The following is a 23,456-nucleotide window of genomic DNA, read 5'->3' on the forward strand; positions in this document are numbered from 1 at the left end:
CCCTCCTCCACCCAAGACCACCAGCAAAGATAAGACACCCCTATACATTAATTGGGCTCATGCTGATCCTATGTCGTAAGTCTGGATGCAATCGCCCCAGAACTGTCGTAGCTCGATGAACAAACGCCGGTCCGTGAATTATAGTGAGGATGTGTTTTTAATCTATAAGAGGGTTGTACTCAGTGGCTCTTGTTGTGCGAAAGGGATCACCTAGAGTCTGAGACAAATACCCCAGCAATGCTCTGCACTGTTAAATACCGTCTTGTTCTTGTAGCAGCAGCAGCAGCACATCTACACAACTTGTAGCACATCATCTGCACAATGATACAGAATATTAAAAATCTGAAAGTCTTTACCATAGAGATTTAATTTTCCCTGTTCATTGCATGCCATCTTGTGTGATTTCTCCTTGGGTTTTGTGCCATTATTGAAAAAAACTTGCAGTGAGACTTGAACTGGAAAGCATCTTGCCTTCTCTGCTTCAAAGGTCAATTCTAGCAGTGGGAATGTGCAAACACTTTGCCAGGTTCACAACCTGTGTACATATGTCTTGAGACAAGGAAGAATCTGACACCAGACTTGCCTGAAATCACACATTTGTTTGTTCTTGATCCTCCATATCTGGTGGAAACTGGTAACAGCTGTCTCAAGAATATGATCTTCTTCACTCCCTTTGCACATCAAGAAAGGAGTCAGGATAGAAACATCTCATGATGAGGACGAATGCCTGAAGTGTGTTTGCTGAAAAGGCTTGGTTCCTAATCCCTCCCCCTTTGTCCCAAATATGCACCCACACCCCACACCCCTCGCTCTACAGTCCTAAAGTTAGTGAGATTCTCACCAGAGGTTAGCCTGTTGGTGTTACCACCTGAATCCCTGGCTCACGATGAAGGTGAATCTATCTTCAAATACCATATATGTTTGTTGATTGTCCATTAATGTCCTTGTAATACATGTAAAGTACAATAATGTCTACTAATGCCTTTGTCGTGCATGTGATATACTGTTTGTACAAGGTACTCGATGAGTCTCAGATCACTGTTAGAAAATGGTGGACAAGTATCTGGGTAATCTGACGCATAATCAACAACGAATCCCGATGTCAGCAACAGACTCATCCTCAAAACCTGTGCATTCAAATGGCTGCAGATTCTTCTTGGTGGGTGCACCTGCTTCCTTTTAGTAAGGAGGGCACGGAGACAGACCTACTGAACTACAGACTGGTTATAAATAGTCTTTTTCAGATAAATCAGCAGGTTGATGGAATCGATAATCTCAGCTGATCTCACGACCTATCCTTTCTCCAACTCCTTCATACCGAGTAATCAATTTGACCTCTCGACCCTCAACATGCTATTTCTGATAACTAAACGTTGGATCGATGCTCTCAACATCCAACAAGAGGTCAGAACTGCCTAACTGGACATCTCTTGAGCATTTGACGCTGTCTGGCACCCAGCCCTAGTCACGACATTTTTGCCAAATGTAATCCAGAATCCTGTCCTTGATGAGCAGGTGGACTCTGTTAATACTCAGATGAAACGCATCGCCCTCGAAGATATCGTATGTCCACCCTTTGTCTGCCTTGTAGGCTGATCTCTCTCACGGCAGTATCCTGCATCCTATCCTGTTTGTTGTGTATATTAATAGCCTCTTGGACTCTTGGGAAAACACTCTATATCACATTGTAGATGACTTCACCCTGTGACAAAGTCCCTCACACTATTGACAAGCAGGCTGCAGCCGTGTCCTCGTCCACTTATCTGAAGCAAGTAAGAAACTGGTGAATCAACTGGAATATGTCATTCCATGTCTCCAAGTCCCACACATCCAGTCTCTAAATATAGACTGCAGAGCTCACCCTCCAATTTATGTCTGTAGTCAACCTCTGGCAGAGGTGCAGTCTTCTGTGCACTAACAATCTGCCATAACATTTTATGTTATGCAGGCAATCACTAACAATCTGCAGGCAGGGGTTTTTAATTCTCTGCACAGCTCAATAGTTCCTTCGGTGTTCTCAGCTTCTAACAATATACAAGGCCTTCTCCCACAGTATCATGGATGGTAGTTCTCCTCTGATATCTGGTGCTGCAAGATCACACAACGTGTCCCTGGAAGCAGTTGAATCCAAGGCCGTGAAGACAATTGGAGTGACTTAGCTGGTGGTTGAGGTGTAAGGCCTACTTTATCTCCACTACACACAAGTTGGTGGTCTCACAATTTTCTGTCCACCTCATATCTGGTCTTGCTCCATGTGCCGTCTGAGTTATTCAACCTTTTTGAGCCCCTGAGGTCACCGTCACTCAGCCAGCAAACCGTACCTTATTGCTCAAATCAAATTCAACTGTTCACCTTCACTCGTTTGTTCCCCACCTTCTCCCGACGAAGAAATCACCTCCATGAGTGTCGCGTCATGCTCTTCCCTCCAGTCGATTGAGATAACGAGTCATTGCCATCTCATGACATCCCTTTGTTCTTAATCTTGATCTTGATCTTCTTCTCTCAACAATGCTCCTCTCAAGTTCACCTGCAATTGTTCAATCCTGCTGTCAGCTTTTCTTGTCTGTTGATTTTATTTTCTTGCCTACTTATCCCAACTGTTCTCTTGCCATGTCTGCAAGTCCCTAATTATTACGTTTGTCCCTTGCCCACTTTTTCATCTATTGTCTGCTGGTTCCCCTCATGACTTGTGAAAATTGAAGATTTTTCAAGTATATTGGTTGGCCTTGTGCATTATTCTGTCTGTCTGTCTGTCTGTCTGTCTGTCTGTCTGTCTGACAATCGCCTTCGGGTCACAATTTGAAACCGATCTTCACAAAACTTCACCACTTGGTCGAGTTTGTCATAAGTAAGAAACCTGTTGTTTTTTGAGGTCAAAAGGTCAACATAGGCCAAAGGTAAACAACTTTGTCAAGTTTCTAAAATTGTCAATTTTCATCTGATTGACTTGAAATTTGAAGAGGAGTTGTACGTTTGGTCATTGAAATCAACGAACAAGTATTTTTTGAGATGAACATAGGCCAAAATGTTGACATTGGCCGAATTTATAAAACTAGTACGTGCCCGTACGAACGTGGCCGTACGTGCGTGGCGGTATGTGCAAAAAAACAAAACAAAAAAAAATACTGTACTTTCAAACTGTGTGCCAGAAACAACAACCACACAGGCCGTTCCTTCGCTCTCGTAAACGACGACTGGATTGGGGCATTGTGTTTATCTATAAAAGCGCATAAGAAATCGAGAAATTATTAGAATACATGAAGTCATCACTATCCGGAAGTCCATACGTTGTAACCCGTAATGGGGAACGCGGCTGAGGATCTCTTCCCCAACGGCCACACCTTCGCAGCAACGTGTCCTGTCATTGGGAACTAAATGGCGCATTGGCCACGCCTACGCAGCAACGTGTTCTGTCATTGGTTGGTAAATAAATGGCCATAACTTGGGAAGCACTTGTCCGATTAATATCAAACCTTGAAAAGGCACATCATCAGGTCACCAGCAATATACCTGGCAAGTTTCAATTAGATCGGACCAGTGGTTGTCGAGAAACAGCGGTCACACACACACACACACACACACACACACACACACACACACACACACACACACACACACACACACATTGCTGGAATTATAGATAGATTGTCAATTTTCATTCCATTGGCTTGAAATTTGAAAAGCGTTTAAGTATCAGGTCATTGAATTCAATGAACAAGTATTTTAAGGGCAAATTTGTTTATGGATTTCATAAGTATCACGCTATGCATGACATCTTTTTTGTTTTCTTTGTTGATGTCAGCATTTCACCCCTCTGTCATCCGTTCTTCCATGAGCCTTAATCTCTGCAACAATGTTGAAAAATGTGAACTAGATCATATAACAAACTACATATGAATAAAGCAGTAAAAAAAAAAACAATTCATAACATGAAATGTTTCATTTACTCAATGTAAAGCTAAATTTATGGCTTAGACATCATTCATCATTCATACTTTTAACACTTAATGTTTTTGCATTATATTCCAAATCATATTATTTGTGCCATTTTGTTCCTGTTTGTTTTGTGGGAAGGGTTAGGAATTTTCCATTGTATCCCTAATGTAACAAAAGCAAATAAATTGACATCAGGAATAACAAAACATGGTTTAGTAAAAGTAGCGGCATTTGCAGCCTCCACAATGAAAAAGAAGAGCATCAGCGATGTCTCAAACTCACTGGCCATGTGTTTGTTTATGAGCTGCAGATTGTGGACCCCGCTGTCGAGTGACGTCTCATCGCTCACCCCCCAGAAGCGATCGAGTAGAATGCAGTCTGTCACATTCACCATGAATACAGACAGCGCAGTGATGGCGTTCAGGGTACCAGCCAATTCGTTTTCATTGAGCATTCCTGCATCGCACATATTGTTCTACATGTCACTGTTTTCAGATTAATAACCTTGTCACAATAAAGAACGAGAGGGGGAGCACTCGGTGGAGTGCAAAACCTCCGCCGCCAATACTGCTGGGTCACTTAAGTGAACCTGATATCCTATTCATTGTAGGTCAAAACGGATCAGACTCTACTGAACCACGATTGAATCAACTAAACTAGATCGACTTGCATGTAGAAAGGCCAAAAAAATAAAATCGAAATTTTTTTGAAAAAAAAGTTGCAACATTTAAGTCTTTTTTTCTCGAACAAATTTTTCTTTTTGGGTTGGAAATCACTTAAAACATGTAGAAATACAAAATTTCTGTCTTTTTTTTCTCTAACAAATTTTTATTTTTGGGTTGGAAATCACTTAAAACATGTAGAAATACAAAATTTCTGTCTTTTTTTTCTCTAACAAATTTTTATTTTTGGGTTGGAAATCACTTAAAACATGTAGAAATACAAAATATCTGTCTTTTTTTTTTCTAACAAATTTTTATTTTTGGGTTGGAAATCACTTAAAACATGTAGAAATACAAAATTTCTGTCTTTTTTTTCTCTAACAAATTTTTATTTTTGGGTTGGAAATCACTTAAAACATGTAGAAATACAAAATTTCTGTCTTTTTTTTCTCTAACAAATTTTTATTTTTGGGTTGGAAATCACTTAAAACATGTAGAAATGCAAAATTTCTGTCTTTTTTTTCTCGAGCAAATTTTTATTTTTGGGTTGGAAATCACTTAAAACATGTAGAAATACAAAATTTCTGTCTTTTTTTTCTCTAACAAATTTTTATTTTTGGGTTGGAAATCACTTAAAACATGTAGAAATACAAAATTTCTGTCTTTTTTTTCTCTAGCAAATTTTTCTTTTTGGGTTGGAAATCACTTAAAACATGTAGAAATGCAAAATTTCTGTCTTGTTTTTCTCTAACAAATTTTTATTTTTGGGTTGGAAATCACTTAAAACATGTGGAAATGCAAAAACAAAAATTCAAATATTTTTCAAAATTTTTTGGGCCATGTCCAAAATCTAATGGCATGATCCTTGGACCATACCTAATCCCCCCACCGAGTTTCGTCGAAATCCGTCCAGGAGTTTTTCAGTAATACTGTTCACAAACAAACAAACAAACAGACAGGGGTGAAAACAGTAACCTCCGTCCATCTTCGGTGGCGGAGGTTAACAAATGACACATCCCTTATAAGATGACAATGACTGATTTTACTATGTGCATGACGTAAATGAAAATAAAAATGACTGGTTATTCTTTGATTTACAAATCAGAACCTCACGAAGACGATAATATTTTGGTCAAACGGATGATTCTGTCGAATTGCATGAATCTATACTCTGCCATAAAAGCCAAGCATGCAATTGTTGTTGATGCAAATTATTATTTAAGTGACATCATTGGACACAAATGAGGTGCAAACCTTTGATAGAGATCAATGCTGAATAATTACGTGTCCATGTAATTGTGACTTAATCATATAATGCTGCGTTGTGGCGAAGGTTTTCACATTAGGGATCCAACGTGGAAGAAACACTCTCAATATGGGGTACGTTCACCTCCAGCAGCAATCACTCGGTACAGGGAGTCATGTGAATGTATCCATCCTGAGCAGGAGCTGTTATCCTGCGACGTCCACATCTTCGCATGTATCTCTTGTTGATCCAGTGGTTTGATTACGTTTTCTGAGATCATAAACAGTTCCTCTAATCACGTTAAAGAGCCTTGCAAAATGGCAAATGGAAGACTCTGCTTGAAGGTGCCCAATGATTTGATCCCTCCCATTTTCTGATGGATGTGGCATTGCAATAGATTGTTACCTCCGCCACCGAAAGTGGAAGAAGGTTATGTTGTCACCCTTTTTTGTCTGTTTGTCTGTCTGTTTATGTGCAGGATATCTCAGAAAGTTGTGGACGGATCCGGATGAAATTTGATGGACAGGTTGGGTGTGTGACAAGAAAGAATTGATTCAATTTTGGTGAAGATCCAAATACGAATGCAGATCCGATAATTTATTAAATGATTCTTCACAACTTTTTGAGACATCATGCTATATATCATTTCTGGTCCGATATCTCAATGGTGGACAGATTCAGATGAAACTTGGTGGACATGTTGAGTGTGTGACCATGACAAATTGATTAGATTTTAGTGAAGATCCGAATCCGGATCTGGATACGAGAATTATTTAATATTTACAGTGTTTCTTCACCAGTGAGAGATAGGGCCAAAAACGATATATGGCGTGATATTTCAAAAATGTATTTGGCCAGATATGTTCTCATAGATCAGGCATTGCCTGGTGGAGGTATGTGCTCTACTGAGTGCCCTTCCAGTTAAATAATGTAATCAGTTATTTTTTTTGTTCCACACACTGGTGTCTTGGAAAGACTATTTCGGATTTGCTCAGAATACTTCGTGTGACCAATCAAAACATGTACCGAACGATTATTGCGTGAGGAAAATGCCTCATGGGGAAACTTGCAATCAGTTGTTTGAAAAGGCATTTGGAATGAACACCGGAACAGCCCTTCACCAATCACTTTATAAATTCTACATGTTTGGTTTTTGTTAAGACGGAGAGTATACCTACGGCATCATTAAGCTCAATAGGTCAAGGCAGTTTGAGCAGAAAGCAGTTTCTGGAAGTGTCAGATTCCTTGAGATTAACAAGACTCAGTGTCAAACTTTTCCTGAAGTCAAAACTAAGGAGGTGCTGTGAGCATTGTGATAATAAGGAGTTCCCTTTCAAGGATCTTGGATGCAGGAGGAAGCCACTAGTCCCATCAAGCTTGTGCAATGGTTGCCAAGCTATGGTTGTTTTCCCATGCTGTATCCTTCATAATTGCTGAGCATCGAGCAAGGAAAGAGCATGTGCCATTTTAAAGTCTTTCGTTGGACTCATTTCTTCCAGGGTTCGAACCACTGACCTCCCACAGGCTCAGAGCGTTCTATCTATATTCTGGAAAGTTGATGGCATAAATGCCCCTGGTTAAAGCCATTAAAATCGTCAAAATGGCAAACTTTAGCTGCTGCTCAATTGTCGAAAGAAGAAACTTTTGATTTTATGAGTTTAGTCGCTGTAGCGCTCGATGCTCAACGGAAATAGGCGACTGCTAATGCAAGAGCCATATTTCTCTAACAGTCTTACAGATAGGAGGAGGAGGAGAAGGAGGAGGAGGAGGAGGAGATTGGGACCATACACTGTGCTGAGCGTTGGTGCTGCCTAAGCAGTCTCCTTGGCTATTGGGCACAATCCTGGACAGGTCGCCACTCCGACACAGGATACCAGCAAGCTGGCACTCATTTTGCCGACCTCAGAAGGATTACAGATAGAAGAGACACATAATCACAAGTTATCAAAGTTACCAATCAGTTCAGGCATCTCATCTGACAGGAACATTGTCTGACATTGCACTGCAATCCTTACAGAATAAAACATTCCATTTCATAACTATGTAAACACGAAATGCTCAGTACCAAACACATTGGACACATCTCCTGTACATTTTCTTTTCTTTCAGTCACAGTAATGTTGATCAGATGTAACACACCGTTGGTGCTGCCGAAGGAATTTATTGACAAGGGTTACATTGGGTGGTTTGCCATCGCTTTCATATCAGTTCGGGTGGAAATTGTAAATTTTGCCAGGGTGTTGGTGATAGCTTGCCCACACTTCATGGAGGATACCGTGGCATCTTTAACGTCCAACACCTAATGCTGGCATATGAGACGGCCAGTTTAACATCCATCCGAGGGACGGCACACACGTTGGTGCCTCGTCCGATCTGCGAAACCCCACAATGACAGTTTACAGTTGCATCTAGATGCTAACCCTGGCTAGACAGCTCAGAGGTGAGCGTGTGCATCTCTCGGCTATCGTGATAACCCACCAGTAATGCTAGGTTTGAATTTTTAAAAATTCCATCGTAAGATGATTGCAGGAACAATCACAGTGTTGAGTTTGCAGTAACTCGAGCACACTCGGTATTCACAATGACAATTGTTTGGAATACAGTCACTAAATCAATCATTAATGAAAAGTAGGTTCTGGAATCCTACGGTAAAGCTAGCTAGTACGCAGGATAATAGAGAACAGTAGATCCAGAGAAGTGCCATGATCAAACGGTTTGGATAGGACGAGGTATACTGAAATTCCTTTTGTGCACAAGGGTTTATTTAAAGCAAAAGCAAAGATGGTGAAACAGTCTAGCTCACATCAGCAAGGAGCAGGAAGTCCCTTCCCTTTCCGGTAGAAAAGAGGAATTGAAAGCAAAAGAGGTAATAATTACGGGCTTGCACTATATCAACATAGCATCAACAGATTGCATGAAAACATTTGGAGGTGCAGCAGTAAAACGTTCATGCATATCGGCATAGCAGTAAAGACTTTCTAACAAGTAAACTTACTGAACTGCTCCAGATGAGAAAGCAGCATTTTCGGATCGATGTTCAGCTGACTTTTGATCAGGCCTTGCACAAATGAATTTTCCAAAGCATTCTGTGAAAATTGCATCAATGGGTAAAACAATTTCAAACGAGGAAGAGCAGTAAGAGATTGCAGAATCTCACCAGAACTTGTTTTGTGTGGTGTATTTTGTGTGGTGTTTGTGTACTGGTGTGTTACGTAATTAATAAGAGACATAACTAGAACTGCCACTTGATAACTGTTGGCAGTGATGACCGGGTCCCAAGATGTCCCGCTTTGATTGGACACCTGACCCTGACCCTGACCCATGATGTTTCTCATTATTATTCAATTGAATTTAGAATTGGAGTAAAATAAATTCAATTCAAATCAAAGTGAAGACCAAATAGGTACAGTCCTGCATTGGAGTAAACAGAAGGAACCTGAACAAGGTAAAAGCAAATATGAAGTCATCAGGAGGAACCTGGTTAGGATTCGCATTTCAGCTTCTACTCCTCTACCCTCAAACCAATCCAGGCACAGCCAAGTGAGCCTTTTTCAAAAAAACAATAATAATAATAATGAAGAAAAGAAAAAGAACCCAGATCAAAAAATTTAATAATTCTGGCTGCCAGATCATATGTCCGATCAAGTTGAAATTGAAAACATGTATTTCCCATCACTACTAGATCATAATTGTGAAGTTTCATGTCGATTAATTAAGCGGTTCCAGAAAAAACATTATTTAGTATTTTCTTCAATCCAATATGGTTGCCAAACCATGTGACCTATCAATTATTGTTTAACCAACTTGTACACTCAAGGCTTGGGGAACATGGGTGTGAGGTTTCCCCTTGATCTATCCAGCCCTTCTGGAGAAGATTTTTTTGATGGGTTTTAGGGTAAATCCAATATGGCTGCCAAACCATGTGCCCTATGATGTTATATGTGTGACCCTTTTGCTCCTCATGGATAGGCGGTCATACTTGTAATGTTACGCCTCGATCTGCTCAGCCAATTCAGAGAATATTTTTGAAGGTTAAAAAAGAAAAGGTTGCCAAATCACGTGACTGATGACATCATCAATTTTTTGTTTTTGTGGCCAACTTTATCCTGAGATGACCTTTCAACATTTTCATACTGATCAGATGTAGCGTTCCACATATGCAGTTATGACATCATAACGAAGGCACCTATGACGTCACAAAAAAAAATCACATTCCCCATCAGGATTACTTGCCGTGTGCCAAGTTTCAATTTTTTTCCTTGGTGTGGTTTCAGAGATAAATAGGTTCAATTATTTTTCCGTTTTTCCAACATGGCTGCCACACAACATGACCTATGATGTCATAATTATCATTAAATCATTCTACACGAGTAGTTGCACATACGGTGAAAATTTTTGTCTCAATCCAACAAGCAGTTCCGGAGAAAAACACAAAAGTTCTACGCGGACAAACAAACAAACAAACAGACAGACAAACAGACGGACCCAAATGCAATACCCTCTCCTTCGGCGAGGGTAATACAGTTGAACAACACGTAATAAAAAAGAAATGTCATAAAAATAACCCATTTGGACCATTCACATATGATTATTTATTTATTTACTCAACAATTTATCCATTTAATACTCGATCCATCAATGACCTCATCAGTCTATCATTAAACTAAATATCGATACCCCAGAAAAACCAGAATTACTTACCTTCAGCACATGCAGATTCTCCTGAGCGTCGTCCATTGATTTTTTGCTGCTGAGCCAGAGCTCAGAATACCGCTTTAAATCATCAAATCTCAGAAACGTTGAGTTTGCCTGTAAATGAGAAACAGCATTTCAGTAGGCAAAACTGAAGGTACCACCAACTAGTATAGCTGCTCAATAGGCCCTGAAGACCATTTGGTGGTCAAAAAGTCAGGCCTGAGCCTTTCCTATAATGCAGCTATACTAGTTGGTGGTTCCTTCTTTTATGAATATGGATCTGTAGCGGCATAATTTTGCTCATGGTTTTGTAATATGTGAATACGCTTTAGTTTTGGTTTTACGGGGTTTCCCAGCAGGGGTTTGGAGAGGTTTTACTGTTGTGGTTTAGTAAGGTATTGACTCGGAATCCGAACGTCTCGGATGCCATTTCTTTCACGCTAAATTGGTGACCCCGATGTGATCCAAATGGATGGACAGGGAGTTGAAAATGCGCAACCACTCCCTGGGAATGAACAGCCAATCATGCCCTTCCCTCCCAGATACTCAACCAGCTTCATCGGTGGCAGAAGTTTTGATAAAGCTACCACCATTCTGGCCTCATGACTCACAGCTGTGGTTTATGCAACTCAAAGCCCAATTGGACACCCGAAACATCACTACCGAGTTAATTTGATTTAAATTCACTGTTGGCTCCTTGTTACCAGAGTATGTGATGGAGGTGAGGGATATTTTACTACTTGGGGAATTACAGACACAGAGAGAGAGAGAGACAGAGAGAGACAGAGAGAGACAGAGAGAGACAGAGAGAGACAGAGAGAGACAGAGAGAGACAGAGAGAGACAGAGAGAGACAGAGAGAGACAGAGAGAGACAGAGAGAGACAGACAGAGAGACAGAGAGACAGAGACAGAGACAGAGACAGAGACAGAGACAGAGACAGAGACAGAGACAGAGACAGAGACAGAGAGAGAGAGAGAGAGAGAGAGAGAGAGAGAGAGAGAGAGAGAGAGAGAGAGAGAGAGAGAGAGAGAGAGAGAGAGAGAGAGAGAGACAACGAATGCTCCACACCACAATTTTGAAGACCACACTCATAAAACATACGACTCCCTCTGAGCACTGACACTTTCAACAACTCCTTACAGCCAAGGATTTTGGAGATTGATGACCCACACAACTACTGGCTCATATCCAGAAGATTCCCAGTGACCGCCAAGCCACCCTCGACCAGTTTCTCCTTTGTGAGTTGTTCTTGCAACATTTTCCACCACACTTCCGCACAATACTTGCAGCTAATGCAGCGATGGCACTACCTGCGACTGCGGATCTGGCCGCTCATCTCATGGACACTATTACACCGACTGTGGCTAGTATGACACCTCTACCACAACATGCCACACAGCTACAATCTGAAATGGCAGACCTTAAGAAGCTTGTCCTGGAGCTCCATGCTGCCCAACACCCTTTGATGCCATTGGTCATCAGTGTGGAGCACCGTGCTCATACCGACAGCAGGGATATGACGAGTTCACCTGGGCCATATATCAGATGCTTTCTCTTCTGCGTGGATCATACTAGTGGACTTAGTTTTCTAGTGGACACAGGGGCAGAGGTGGGCATTGTGCCATCTGCCACTGAATGGAAAAAAACTGGCAGGAATATTCATTGCATGCTGTTAACAAAACGTCTCTTTCAGCTTGATTTGGGTTTACGTCGCTCATTTCTGTGGGTGTTTACTATTGCTGATACCAGAAACTCTATCCGAGGTGCGGATTTTTATGTTATTTCAATCTCCACGTAGATGTCAAATATCGCCATCTATTGGATGCCTCAACACAGTTTGGTGTTATCGGTAATGCATCCCTCGTTTCATCGCTGCATATCATGTGTCATGCATCCACCTCCATGTGCCCTTTTCAGAAAATACATGATGACTTCCCGTCCATCATCATCGGCTATCCGTCGAGGGGTCGACGAAGACTGGAGGGTAATTTGACTCGTGTTTGAAACAAGAATGAGCAGCGAGACCAACTCTTTACAAATTCCCTGCCGCATAAGGGGAAGGTAAAGGTGCCGGGGTGTAAACCGTCTTCTCCAGCTCTCCTGCATTCTTGCTCTCTTTGGTGTCCACAGGTTTTGGGATGGCAGAGAGTAAGGCTCGCCAGCATTTGCATCTTAGGACATATCAGAATGTCACCTCCTCTCATTCAGTAATTGGAATATTTGACATAAGCAGGTGACTCTTCAAAACCTCCTTGAATTAGTGTTTCTGCCCTCCGATGTGGAACATTTATCACATGCTAGTCTTCCGTACAGAGCTATATTTGGGAATTTGGGAGCCAATCAACTTCCATTCTGAGTACATGGCCTATCCAGTGCAGTTGTCAACACCAGATCGGCGTTTCAACAGGGTCCATGTGGATCCTGTCGGTCCGATCCATAACGCGCCTATTGGCGGAAATCCAGTCCATCAAACACCACATCACACATTACATCGAGACCACGGGAACCACTGTTTTTGTGCGTGCTTGCCGACTATATCACCCGAGAAATTATGTATTGCCTGCCGGGAGTTTGACTACATGTTACAATGTTGGATCTTCAGACCATTGTCCAGCAGTTGGGCTTCACTGCTGCGCATTGTCCCAAAAAAAGACATGCAAAAAAATAAAAATAAATGGCATCCTTGCGGGGATTACCGGTCCTTATACAACGCGGCTGTTTCAGACTCTTAACCAATTCCACACATTCAGGAATTTACTGCTACACTCCATGGCACGATTATCTTCTCCAAGTTTTGAACTCGTCCGTGCGTACCATCAGATTCTCACGGATCCAGGTGACATCCCGAAGACAGCAGTCACCTTGCTTTTCGGCCTGTTCGAATTACTTCGGATGCTGTTCGGCCTACGCAATGCCGCACAAATCTTTTAACGTTTTATCCATTAGGTGCTCTGGGGATTGCACTTCTGCTGTGTGTATATAGATGATATTCTAATCGCCAACGCAACCGCAAAAATAAATAAATAAATAAATCAGGAACACCTACGACTCCTTTTCACCTGTTTTTCGGACTTTGGCATCACCATCAATCCCACAAAATGCATATTCTGTGCTCCAGAGTTGAATTTCCTCAGTCACTGTGTTAACCACTCGGGCATCTGCCTGCTTGAGAAGGTGCAACTTATATTTGGGATTTCCCATCACCATCATCTCAACGCAAACTGAGAGTTTTTGGACCTCGTTAACTTTTACCATCAATTTATTTCAAATGCAGCCACAACACAGCAGCCGCTGAACGAGTTATTCGCAACTGGTAAGCACCCTGAAGTGTTCCGATGGGCGGAGCCAACCTTGTCAGCCTCCCATACCATCAAGACCGCACTGGCCAACACATCACTCCTGATTCATTTGAATCCAGAGGCACCAACAAGCCTGATGGTAGATGCGTATGAGCTCACGGTGGGTGCGGCCCTTCACCATTTCATCGAGGCTGACTGGCGTCCACTCACGTTCCACTCTAAAATGCTGAAACCAACAGAGAGCAAGGACAATGCCTTCGAATGTGAATTACTCGCTGGATACTTCACCATCAAGCACTTTGGCCATTTCTGTTTGGCCAGACCATTCTCTGTCCTGACTGACCACAAATCTTTAACTTTTGCTCGATCCATCCATTCGGACTCTCACTATCCCTGCAAACTTCACCAACTCGGTTATATCTCACAATTCACCTACAACATCTGGCACATCAAAGGATCACAATCTCGGCGGCTAACACTCTCTCACGCATCGAGGTTTTGGCGTTGTCTTCAACCAACACACTGGTCATCGGTTTTGATGCATTTGCAGCAGTGCAACGGGAGGACATTGAGCTCCACCATCTACAGTCTGCAACTGGTTCGCTTACATTTCGCAAGGTCGCTTGCGAGTGCGCGATAAATCATAGCGATAGTCACGCACTTTTACTCCTGTGGAATTCTGTCATACAGTCTTCGACATTTTTCACTCATTTGCACACCCGTGTATACGAGCAAACCAGCAACTCATCACCACTTGCTATGTCTATCTACACATCAACACTGACGTGTGCCATTGCGCCAAGCAGTGTCTTCAATGTCAACACTCCAAGCTCTAACATCATATTGTCACACCACTCATTAGCTTTTCAACACAAGATAGGCATTTTAACAGGGTCCATGTTGATCTTGTCGGTCCCCTCTCACTTTTAAATGGACACTGCTATTTACTGAGTTGTGTTGACCACTTCACCCATTTGGTGGAGGCCAGGGTCTTTGTCCACACCTGTTTCACACGTTTTGGTGTTCCATCAACCATCACTACGGATGATGGAAGCCAGTTCAAATCAGCTCTATTCCTCGAGCTGACAACTCCTGGGTAAGGTCTATGTGTGAATCACCGTTCACCATCCAGTAGCAAATGGTATGGTGGAGCATTTTCACTGCCAACTCAAGTCTTCCCTGAAAGTGCATGACAACTCCACACACTGGATGGACGTCATACCTATGGTCCTGTTTGGGACACGAGCTGCTCTAGAAGACAACCGAGGATGCTCCACTGCAGACCCAGTGTATGGTGCATCACTTCATCTCCCAGGAGAATGACACCTTGCCCGATGCCACCAACTATGCAGCCAACTTCGTTCGGCCAGGTAGGGCCTCAGGGTGACACAGACATGTACGCCTTTGGCATGCCCAGTTTTAATTCCCGAGGAATTTTCCACATGCACCCAGGTATTCGTACATTGTGATGCTATCAGAAAGCCCTTGTAGCAACCTTATGCTGATGAAATTCTACAATGCTCCGACAAGAATTTCATACTCAATATGAACGGTGGTCGTGATACAGTCTCCATAGATCGCTTGAAGCTAGTTTTTCTTGATGCAGCACCATGGGTGACCATCTCACTTATTAACAGCAGATTGACACCGACTACACTACTGGTCAAAAGTTTTAGAACACCCCCATTTTTCCAGTTTTTACTGAAATTTAAGCAGTTCAAGTCCAGTGAATAACCTGAAATGGTACAAAGCGAAGCGGTAAACTGCCAGAGGTTAAAAAAAACAAGTTTAGGTTCCCAAAAACTGAAAAATAATGTAAATGTCAGAGTTGTTAAAAAGGCCCTTTTCAGGGAACAAGTAATGGGTTAGCAACTGCAGCTCTTCTGCAGCAATGGAAGTAAATTAAGCCTTGAAAGTTGATGCAAACAATTCTGACAGGTGTCCCAACTTTTGTTGATTAGTTACAAACCCCATGTCTGTATAAAAGCAGTGATGGAACAGACTGTGTTGTTCCACCCTGTGAAGCATGATTTGGACATTGTTGCACTGTAGGAAGTAGTTTCTTGCTATCATAATGGTGAGAAAAAGACAATTAACTAAGGAAGACAGACAGACCATTATAACCCTTAAAAGTGTAGGTCTTTCCTTAAGAGAAATTGCGAAGAAGCCAAGGTGTGACTGAGTACAGTTTCCTACATCATCAAAAGGCACTTGGAAACTGGAGGAAACTCTGACAGGAAGAGGTCCGGCAGACCCAAAGCCACAACACAATCAGAAGACAAGTTTCTGAGAGTCAACAGCTTGCGTGATAGGCGGCTCACATGACAGCAGGTTCAATTACAGCTCAACACTGGTCGAAGTAAGGAAGTCTCAGTTTCAACTGTGAAGAGAAGACTTCGAGCTGCAGGTTTGACAGGTCGAGTGGCAGTGAGAAAGCCATTGCTAAAATGGCAAAATAAGAAAAAGAGGCTTGCCTGGGCCATGAAGCCCTGCCAGTGGACTGAAAACTGGAAGAAGGTCTTATGGACCGATGAATCAAAATTTGAAATCTTCAGTTCATCACGCAGGGTTTTTGTATGCCATCGAGTAGGTGAAAGGATGGTTCCTCAGTGTGTGACATCAACTGTCAAACATGATGAGGAAACCTGATGATCTGGGGCTCTTTTGCTGGATCCAGAGTCAGCGACTTGCACAGATCAACTGGCATCCTGAACCAAAGGGGCGACCACAGCATTTTCAAACGCCATGCAATACACTCTGGTCTATGCCGAGTTGGTCAGGTGTTCATCCTACAGCAAGATAAAGACCCAAAACAAACCTCCAGGCTATGTCAGAACTACCTTAGAAGAAAAGAACAATACGGTAGGCTACAAACCATGGAATGGCCAGCATAGTCTCCAGACTTAAACCCCATCGAGCTGGTTTGGGATGAACTGGACAGAAGGGTGAAAGCAAAGCAACCTTCAAGTGCAACACATTTGTGGGAACTTGTGCAACAGTGTCGGGAAGAACTTTCCGAACAATATTTGATTTCCATTGTAGAAAGAATGCCACGAGTATGTTCGGCTGTTATATCTGTAAAAGGTGGCAACTTTGATGAGTCAAAGATTTAGATTAAATTAATTTAACAAAACGATTCCATTATTTCTTTTTTATCTGAAATTGCTTATTTGTTCTATGCTTTAATTTCAGAGTACATTGAAACATTAAACTGCTTAAATTTCAGGAAAAATGGGGGTGTTCTAAAACTTTTGACCGGTCGTGTACAACGATATATCTTACCGCAAAATATGACTCGCTCTCAGCATCATGTACACTTCCCAGAATGATATTGATGCGAGTACGTTTTGCTTCTTGACATGGGGATAGGCCATGCATCTGCCTGGGGAATGGCCAGATGGAGGCTCTTGGAGTACCGGCAGAAAGTGGACGCAGCAACGCGCTGTTGCACATGCTGCCAACATATTGTTATGGTTGTGGGGGTAAATGAAGGAATTTAATAGGAAAGTTAGTATTGAATCGAGTTGTTTGGTCCGTGGACTTGTAGAAGACATCTCGAGGTAATTAAATATGAAAACTGTGAGCTTAAGTGTTACATGCCACCACATGAGGGTGGGGGAGTGGGGTGGTGTGGTGTTAATTAGAAAGGTATTAAGAATAAGTTCCCCCAGTATGTGATTGCCACACTGTAACCTATTCCTACGTTTTTGCATTCACAAACGAGCCAAATGTGCCGAGGAGGCAGAAGCCCCACCTCCAAGGGTGATGGCGGGTGAAGTCACGCCCCCGAGGCTGATTGATGGGTGTGACGTCAAGCGAGGCAGCATGCCGAACAGAAAGAGAGGCCCTGCCTTCCCGGGTTTTGTGTGAGCAAGCCACGCCCCAGAGGTAGAACGGTGGTACCGTGTGATGTCAGACAGAGAGATCTGGAGGAATGCATGAGGTCGGTGTGAGGAGGGCAGTTGTAGCCATGGTAGGAATGTGGCTGGGACAGTGGACCTCGCTTTGCTCTCCTCTCGACACCCAAAATGGCTTTCCTTCGACACATGAAGACGACGGCACAATTCTCGTATTCGTGCTGCGGCGATTTGGCTCGTGTGGTGAAGTGAGACGTTGGCCATCGACTCTTGGCTGGTCATGTAGGATGGGCCCTGAGGCCTCGTGTGTGTCAACGAAGAGGACGGCGCGATTCTACAAAGCCGCAGCCTCAGTGAGGACGATCGACGCACAGAGGCTGCACGGGGTCCCTGAGCCCTGGTGTTGGATACCGCTCACGAATTGTCTGATGTACATTTTTTTCCCCGCTGCAAGGAAGTGGCTTGGTGCCATTTTTGGGCGTGTCTCTGCAGCGCCTCGATTCCAAGTTTCATAACGACTATCTCTGGACAAAGCTAAGTGGATTTGCTTTTGTTTCATTTTCCCCTTATTTGTGTTTAAGTCTGTGTGTAGAGGTGCCTCAACTTTAGTTTATCTCATGATTATTATATTCTGATTATTGTCCTTTGTAAATATTTGTCTATTTTGATTAAATTCTATGGTCATTTTAAGTTGATGTGTCTGTGTATTTGTCAGGGGATTTGAGTATAAACCCCCCTGTGCTGTGCTTCCCCATGTCTCCATCGCTCCGCCATTGTGCCCTTCCCCTCCTACGCACGTTATAATCTCCGAGGATTTTCATGTCCACCTCCTTTTAAGGAAGACCACTTGGCTATCCGCGTTGATGGTATTGACCGCTCATCACCACAAATTGGGTCAGGGGGTTCAACCTGGACCGCCAGTACCACGGCAGTATGTATGTATGTATGTATGTATGTATGCATGTATGTATGTCATTCTCTTTGCTGTAACTTTCATTTATCTTTTTACATAGACAGTCGACATCACTTCTCCGACACCATATTGTATTTTGTTTGTACCTTCCATTTGATTAACACAGGATTTTCTGCTGCCCCTTTCTAGGAGAGGGAGAACTGTCATGGCATAATTTTGCCTTTGGTTTTGTAATATGTGAATATGCTTTAGCTTTGTTTTAATGGTGGTTCCCAGCAAGAGTTTGGAGAGCTTTTATCGTTGCGGTTGAATAAATAATAATCGACTCAGAATCCAAACATCTCGGATGTCTTTTCTTCCTTGCTAAAGATCTTCCCAACTCCAAACAATCTTTTTGCAAGAATTTCAGTCTATTGTTTCAAGAACATCACTTTATTTACTCAGGTGCTCCGAGATATACCCACCTTTTTGAGCAGGAAACGGACATCAGGTGTGTCTGGTGTGTACATGACCTTGCCCAACAACATGGGCTCCACAAACTTCCAAAGGAATTCACCTTCTGACCTGATGTCGTTGTAAAAACGTTCACAAAAAGGGGCTGGTGGGACAAATACAACAGGTTATGGCAAAGGGGAAAATGACACCCATAAAATGTGAGCAACATATTTTCATCTACAGGCAGTTTGAGTGTTAAACAATTGTAATAGTCCCTTTACCAACCAAAAACAGACGTGCAACACGAAGGTCACTTAATAAAGACACGTGAATAGGAAAATCGATAGTAACAGCAAATTTGACAAAGCACAACCGCATCGGATGAAACCTTACTGATGTTCCTGGGGAGCATGTTTTCAGACAATTTTTCTAGTTGGACCTTGTCACTGCCAAGTGGTAGCTTGCTTGCATGGTGCACACGGTCAATGACGGGCTGGGAATTGCTGGAGCAAATTGCTTCAACCATGTTTTGTGGAGTAACTCTGAATGCTTCAGCACTCCGCCTGCGTCGGCCAAACTGCAAAAAACGAAAACAAAAACAGAAGGCAAAAGTCATTGGATCTACTAAATCAGAGAGCTCTTAATGGGGGTCCCATGAGGCCAAAGGATCAGGAACTAAATCTGAAGTACACGTCTATTTACCAGATGTGATGTTGTGGATGACATACTTTCTGTCATCCACGATGCAAACTGTCCCCAATGGAACTTAACGGTGTCACCACCACACTGCTCTTTTAAAGCCTCTGAGGAAGACAACTGGCTTGCCCTCGAAACATCAGGCTTTAATCAATAATTCATATCTTACTACTCAGTATGCTATCTTTTACACACACACAAATATATATATATATATATATATATATATATATATATATATATATATATATATATATATATATATATATATATATATATATATACACGAATGTGCAAGTTTCAAGATTGGGTCACTTAGACTCCAGAAAGTTATTGGTGGGGGAGAGGGTGGAAGGGGACATTTTTGCAACAACCAAAAAATCTTTGGAGGAGGGGGAAATGATCTCCTAACCCAGGAAGGTGGCATTTTTGACCTCTCTGTGGAAGCATCTCAGACCTTAGAATGATATGGCAACATATTTTCTGGAGTGGGCATGAAACCTCTCTCTCCAGGCAGAGGGGTACAAAGGGGGGTACTTCTTTACTGCATTCATTCTACTGCTGATGTTTCAAATCAAACTCAATTATAAAGAAAGAACTAGAAAGCATTTGGAAATGCAAAGCCTGTCTGCATCCGCTTTGTACTCAAACTAAACTTGACAAAAGCAGCAAAAAATAGTAAGTTTTATTCATTAGTGTTCTCCATATTCTCAGGATAAAGGTTTGTTCAAAATTTGATGTCATAAGCTCAAATGGTAAATGAGTTTATTGCCTGAACAGAGAGGCACACAAACATAGGCAGAAAGTAATTGCAAACCTCAGTCTCCTGCTGTGTGAGCATACAGGATGACAACCCATTGAAAACGGGTATCCCAGGACTTGGATAGTCATATTTTAAAAAAACAGCCTTTTTACAGCCATTTTCCCTGCTTTTTGCGGGCTCCATGCAATCATGGTTCCCTTCTTGAGGCAATGTTTTATGGCCGGATGCCCTTCCTGACGCCAACCCTGGTCACCTCTTTCAACACACAGGGATATGGTACACCTATTCTAACCGGGGTGTACACCGGGACCAGTACACTGGTACTCATCTTGCCGACCTCGGAAGGATGACAGGCTGAGTCAACCCCCTGGTGTTAATTCAGTGGCCAATGGGGCTCGAACTCAGGACGCTAAGATCCCAAGCCAGCCACCCTAACCACTAAGCCAACACCAGGCTGGAAAGTCATATAACGAATTATTAATGAAGACCGTATAATTAAATTAATTTTGCTTCGATCAAATACTCACCTGTCATTGATAAATCAAGGAGAAATGGTGAATTGGCTTGAAGACAAAACATTTCAAAAAAAAATCTCAGAAGAATTGGTCCTGGTGTAGTAATAGGAAATCTGCAAGTCAGTCTCACCTGATTGTTTCCAAGCGACCCCGTGAGGTTCCATTGCTGGATGACATTGATTAGGTGATGCATACGCTCCTGAAAGGGCTGCAGAGTTTCCATGTAGTCCACAAGCTCAGTAACGATCTGAAGCAAGGCCTGTTCAAGTTGTTTCAATCCAGGGGGCATTATGACCTGAGCGGCATGATATACATTCAACATCTCCATGAGATTACTGCACAATAATGTACAGGAGATGAAGATGCAGAAACGTTAGCTCTATTTTACATTTGTGCTATGAAGTCACACATGACAGAGTATACAATACAAAAAACACAGACATATAGCAGAAAAACATTTGAAAGAATGACAGTAAAGTAAAATTCAATAAAAACTGGACAGGCTGTTAATAGATGACAAAGGTTCAATGGAGTGGCGAGGAAGAGGGTCTGCTCATTTGACATTGAGAATTAGTAATAATAAACGATGAAGATTAAAAATTTTTAAAAACATGTACATATTGCTGCACCAGATTTGGTCACGTTGTGGTTAGAGCGTCTGCTTTTAGTCTGTTAAGGCCCGGTCACACCTTGACGTTTTAGCCAGCAATGGCAACGTATTAAAATGTATGTAAAACGCTGGCTTACGTTGAACTTTTGATGTTTTTTTTTTAAAGATTCGGACGTATTCATAACGACTTGGTCTTATGCATAACGTATTAGTAACGGACACAGAACGTTTCGTTGTGTTATAGATAACTTATACCAACGAATGCTGAACCTGTTGTCGGCCTTCACAACCTATGCCCAACGATAGTCTAACTTAGGCATAGCGCGCTGCACGCATCGCCGACGATGATGTGGCGTAGGTTATTAAAAGGCTGCCGCACAACGATTCAAATCATAACTGCCACAGAAATGGAAGTGTCAACATCGCAGTCACACCTTGGCGATCTTGCCAGCGTATGCCAACCTATGAAAATGTGTCTAAAACGCTGGCACACGTCGGATACGGTATGGGTAAGTTTGGTATGCGTGAATAGAACGCTAAAGTACGCTATCATACGTCGTATTAAATGGAGTACGTCTTGTAATTTTAAACATGTTGAAAATTTTACGACGTACTTGCCGTATGACACACACTCCGCATGCGATGGGAATAAGTTGTACGCACGATATGCGATCGTTGACACACATCGACACACGTTACTTGTAAGGTACTCATAAGTCGAAACACGTCGAGGTAATGGTTAGCGTCAGTGTTCCAGACTCCCGGTTTTTTTTTTCTTCGGTATGACGGTGTTCAGTGTACAGTGCGGTTATGATTTAAATCATTGAGCAGCAGCCTATTAATTACATTATATTATAACCGCACTAGAAATCAAAGTGTCAAAATCACCATCATACCGAAGGAAGGAAGGGAAAAAACAAAAAAAAAAAAAAAAAACCAGGGAGTCTGGAACACTGACGCTAACCATTACCTTGATGTGTTTCGACTTATTAGTACCTTACAAGTAACGTGTGTCGATGTGTGTCACCGATCGCGTAACGTGAGTACAACACGTTACTCATAGGTTAGAAATAAGTTTCGGGTACGCTAAACATTACCTCGACGTGTTTCGACTTATGAGTAACTCACAAGTAACGTGTGTCAACGATCGCGTGACGTGCCTACAACTTATGGCAGCGTTATGCGGAACGTCTGAGTCATACGCTGGCATAAGTCTTAAAATTTCAAGCATGGAAAATTTGAGGGCAACCGAAAAGTACAACGTTTAAAGCCAGCGTACAACGACGTATGGCAGTGTTTTTCAGCGTGCTCTCAATGTTATCAAATCTTACCCATAACGTATTCGACGTGTACCAGCGTTTTCGACAAATTTTCCAAAAATCGGCATAAGCTGGCTAAAACGTCAAGGTGTGACTGGGCCTTTAGGTCGGCAGTTGAAAAAAGGGTACGTTGTGATTCCTCTCTTGATGCTTGGCATTTCGAGGATGGATAAAACTGGCAGGTTGGCATCCCAAGGAGGGTGGGTGCAAGGTGGAGGGGGGGAGTGGGGGTGTATGGGGGCTGGTGTAATTCCTCCATCATTGCCCAGCTGACATCAGAGAGAAAAGTGATATCACAGGATGGTGTCACCCGCACACAGTGCTCGAGGAAGTAATGTCACTTCCCCCAAGGTTACCGGCTGTGTTTCGGTCAAATGTCGTACAATCTGAATGCACGTGTGTGCCTGATTTATGTGACAGCTATTCCATTAGCCTTAGACCCTGTAAGAAATAACTAAAGATAATGGCAGGACTGAGTCAAATGATCCAGTACAGGTTCTGCAAATTC

At 42.4% G+C, this 23,456-nt stretch overlaps 1 protein-coding gene and 1 long non-coding RNA gene across 2 annotated transcripts in view; one reads left to right on the plus strand and one right to left on the minus strand.

The window, feature by feature from the left end:
* The window catches only part of LOC147028925 (uncharacterized), a 245,031-nt gene that overhangs the window by 85,231 nt on the left and 136,344 nt on the right, over positions 1–23,456 (minus strand). Inside the window, exons 28-33 of the mRNA XM_085879809.1 lie at positions 21,150–21,314; positions 19,439–19,622; positions 19,075–19,208; positions 10,546–10,653; positions 8,840–8,930; positions 4,219–4,392 (exon numbers count right to left, since the gene is read on the minus strand). Of these exons, the coding sequence (XP_085735935.1) occupies positions 4,219–4,392; positions 8,840–8,930; positions 10,546–10,653; positions 19,075–19,208; positions 19,439–19,622; positions 21,150–21,314 (856 nt within the window). The remainder of the gene's footprint in view (positions 1–4,218; positions 4,393–8,839; positions 8,931–10,545; positions 10,654–19,074; positions 19,209–19,438; positions 19,623–21,149; positions 21,315–23,456) is intronic.
* The window catches only part of LOC147028926 (uncharacterized), a 79,654-nt gene continuing 78,829 nt past the window's right edge, over positions 22,632–23,456 (plus strand). The window contains exon 1 of the long non-coding RNA XR_015057775.1: positions 22,632–23,054. This is a non-coding gene — a long non-coding RNA (uncharacterized LOC147028926). The remainder of the gene's footprint in view (positions 23,055–23,456) is intronic.

The sequence above is a fragment of the Eptatretus burgeri genome, chromosome 4, assembly GCF_056783735.1.
Source record: "Eptatretus burgeri isolate ZD-2024b chromosome 4, Ebu_testis_v1, whole genome shotgun sequence".
NCBI lineage: Eukaryota > Metazoa > Chordata > Myxini > Myxiniformes > Myxinidae > Eptatretus > Eptatretus burgeri.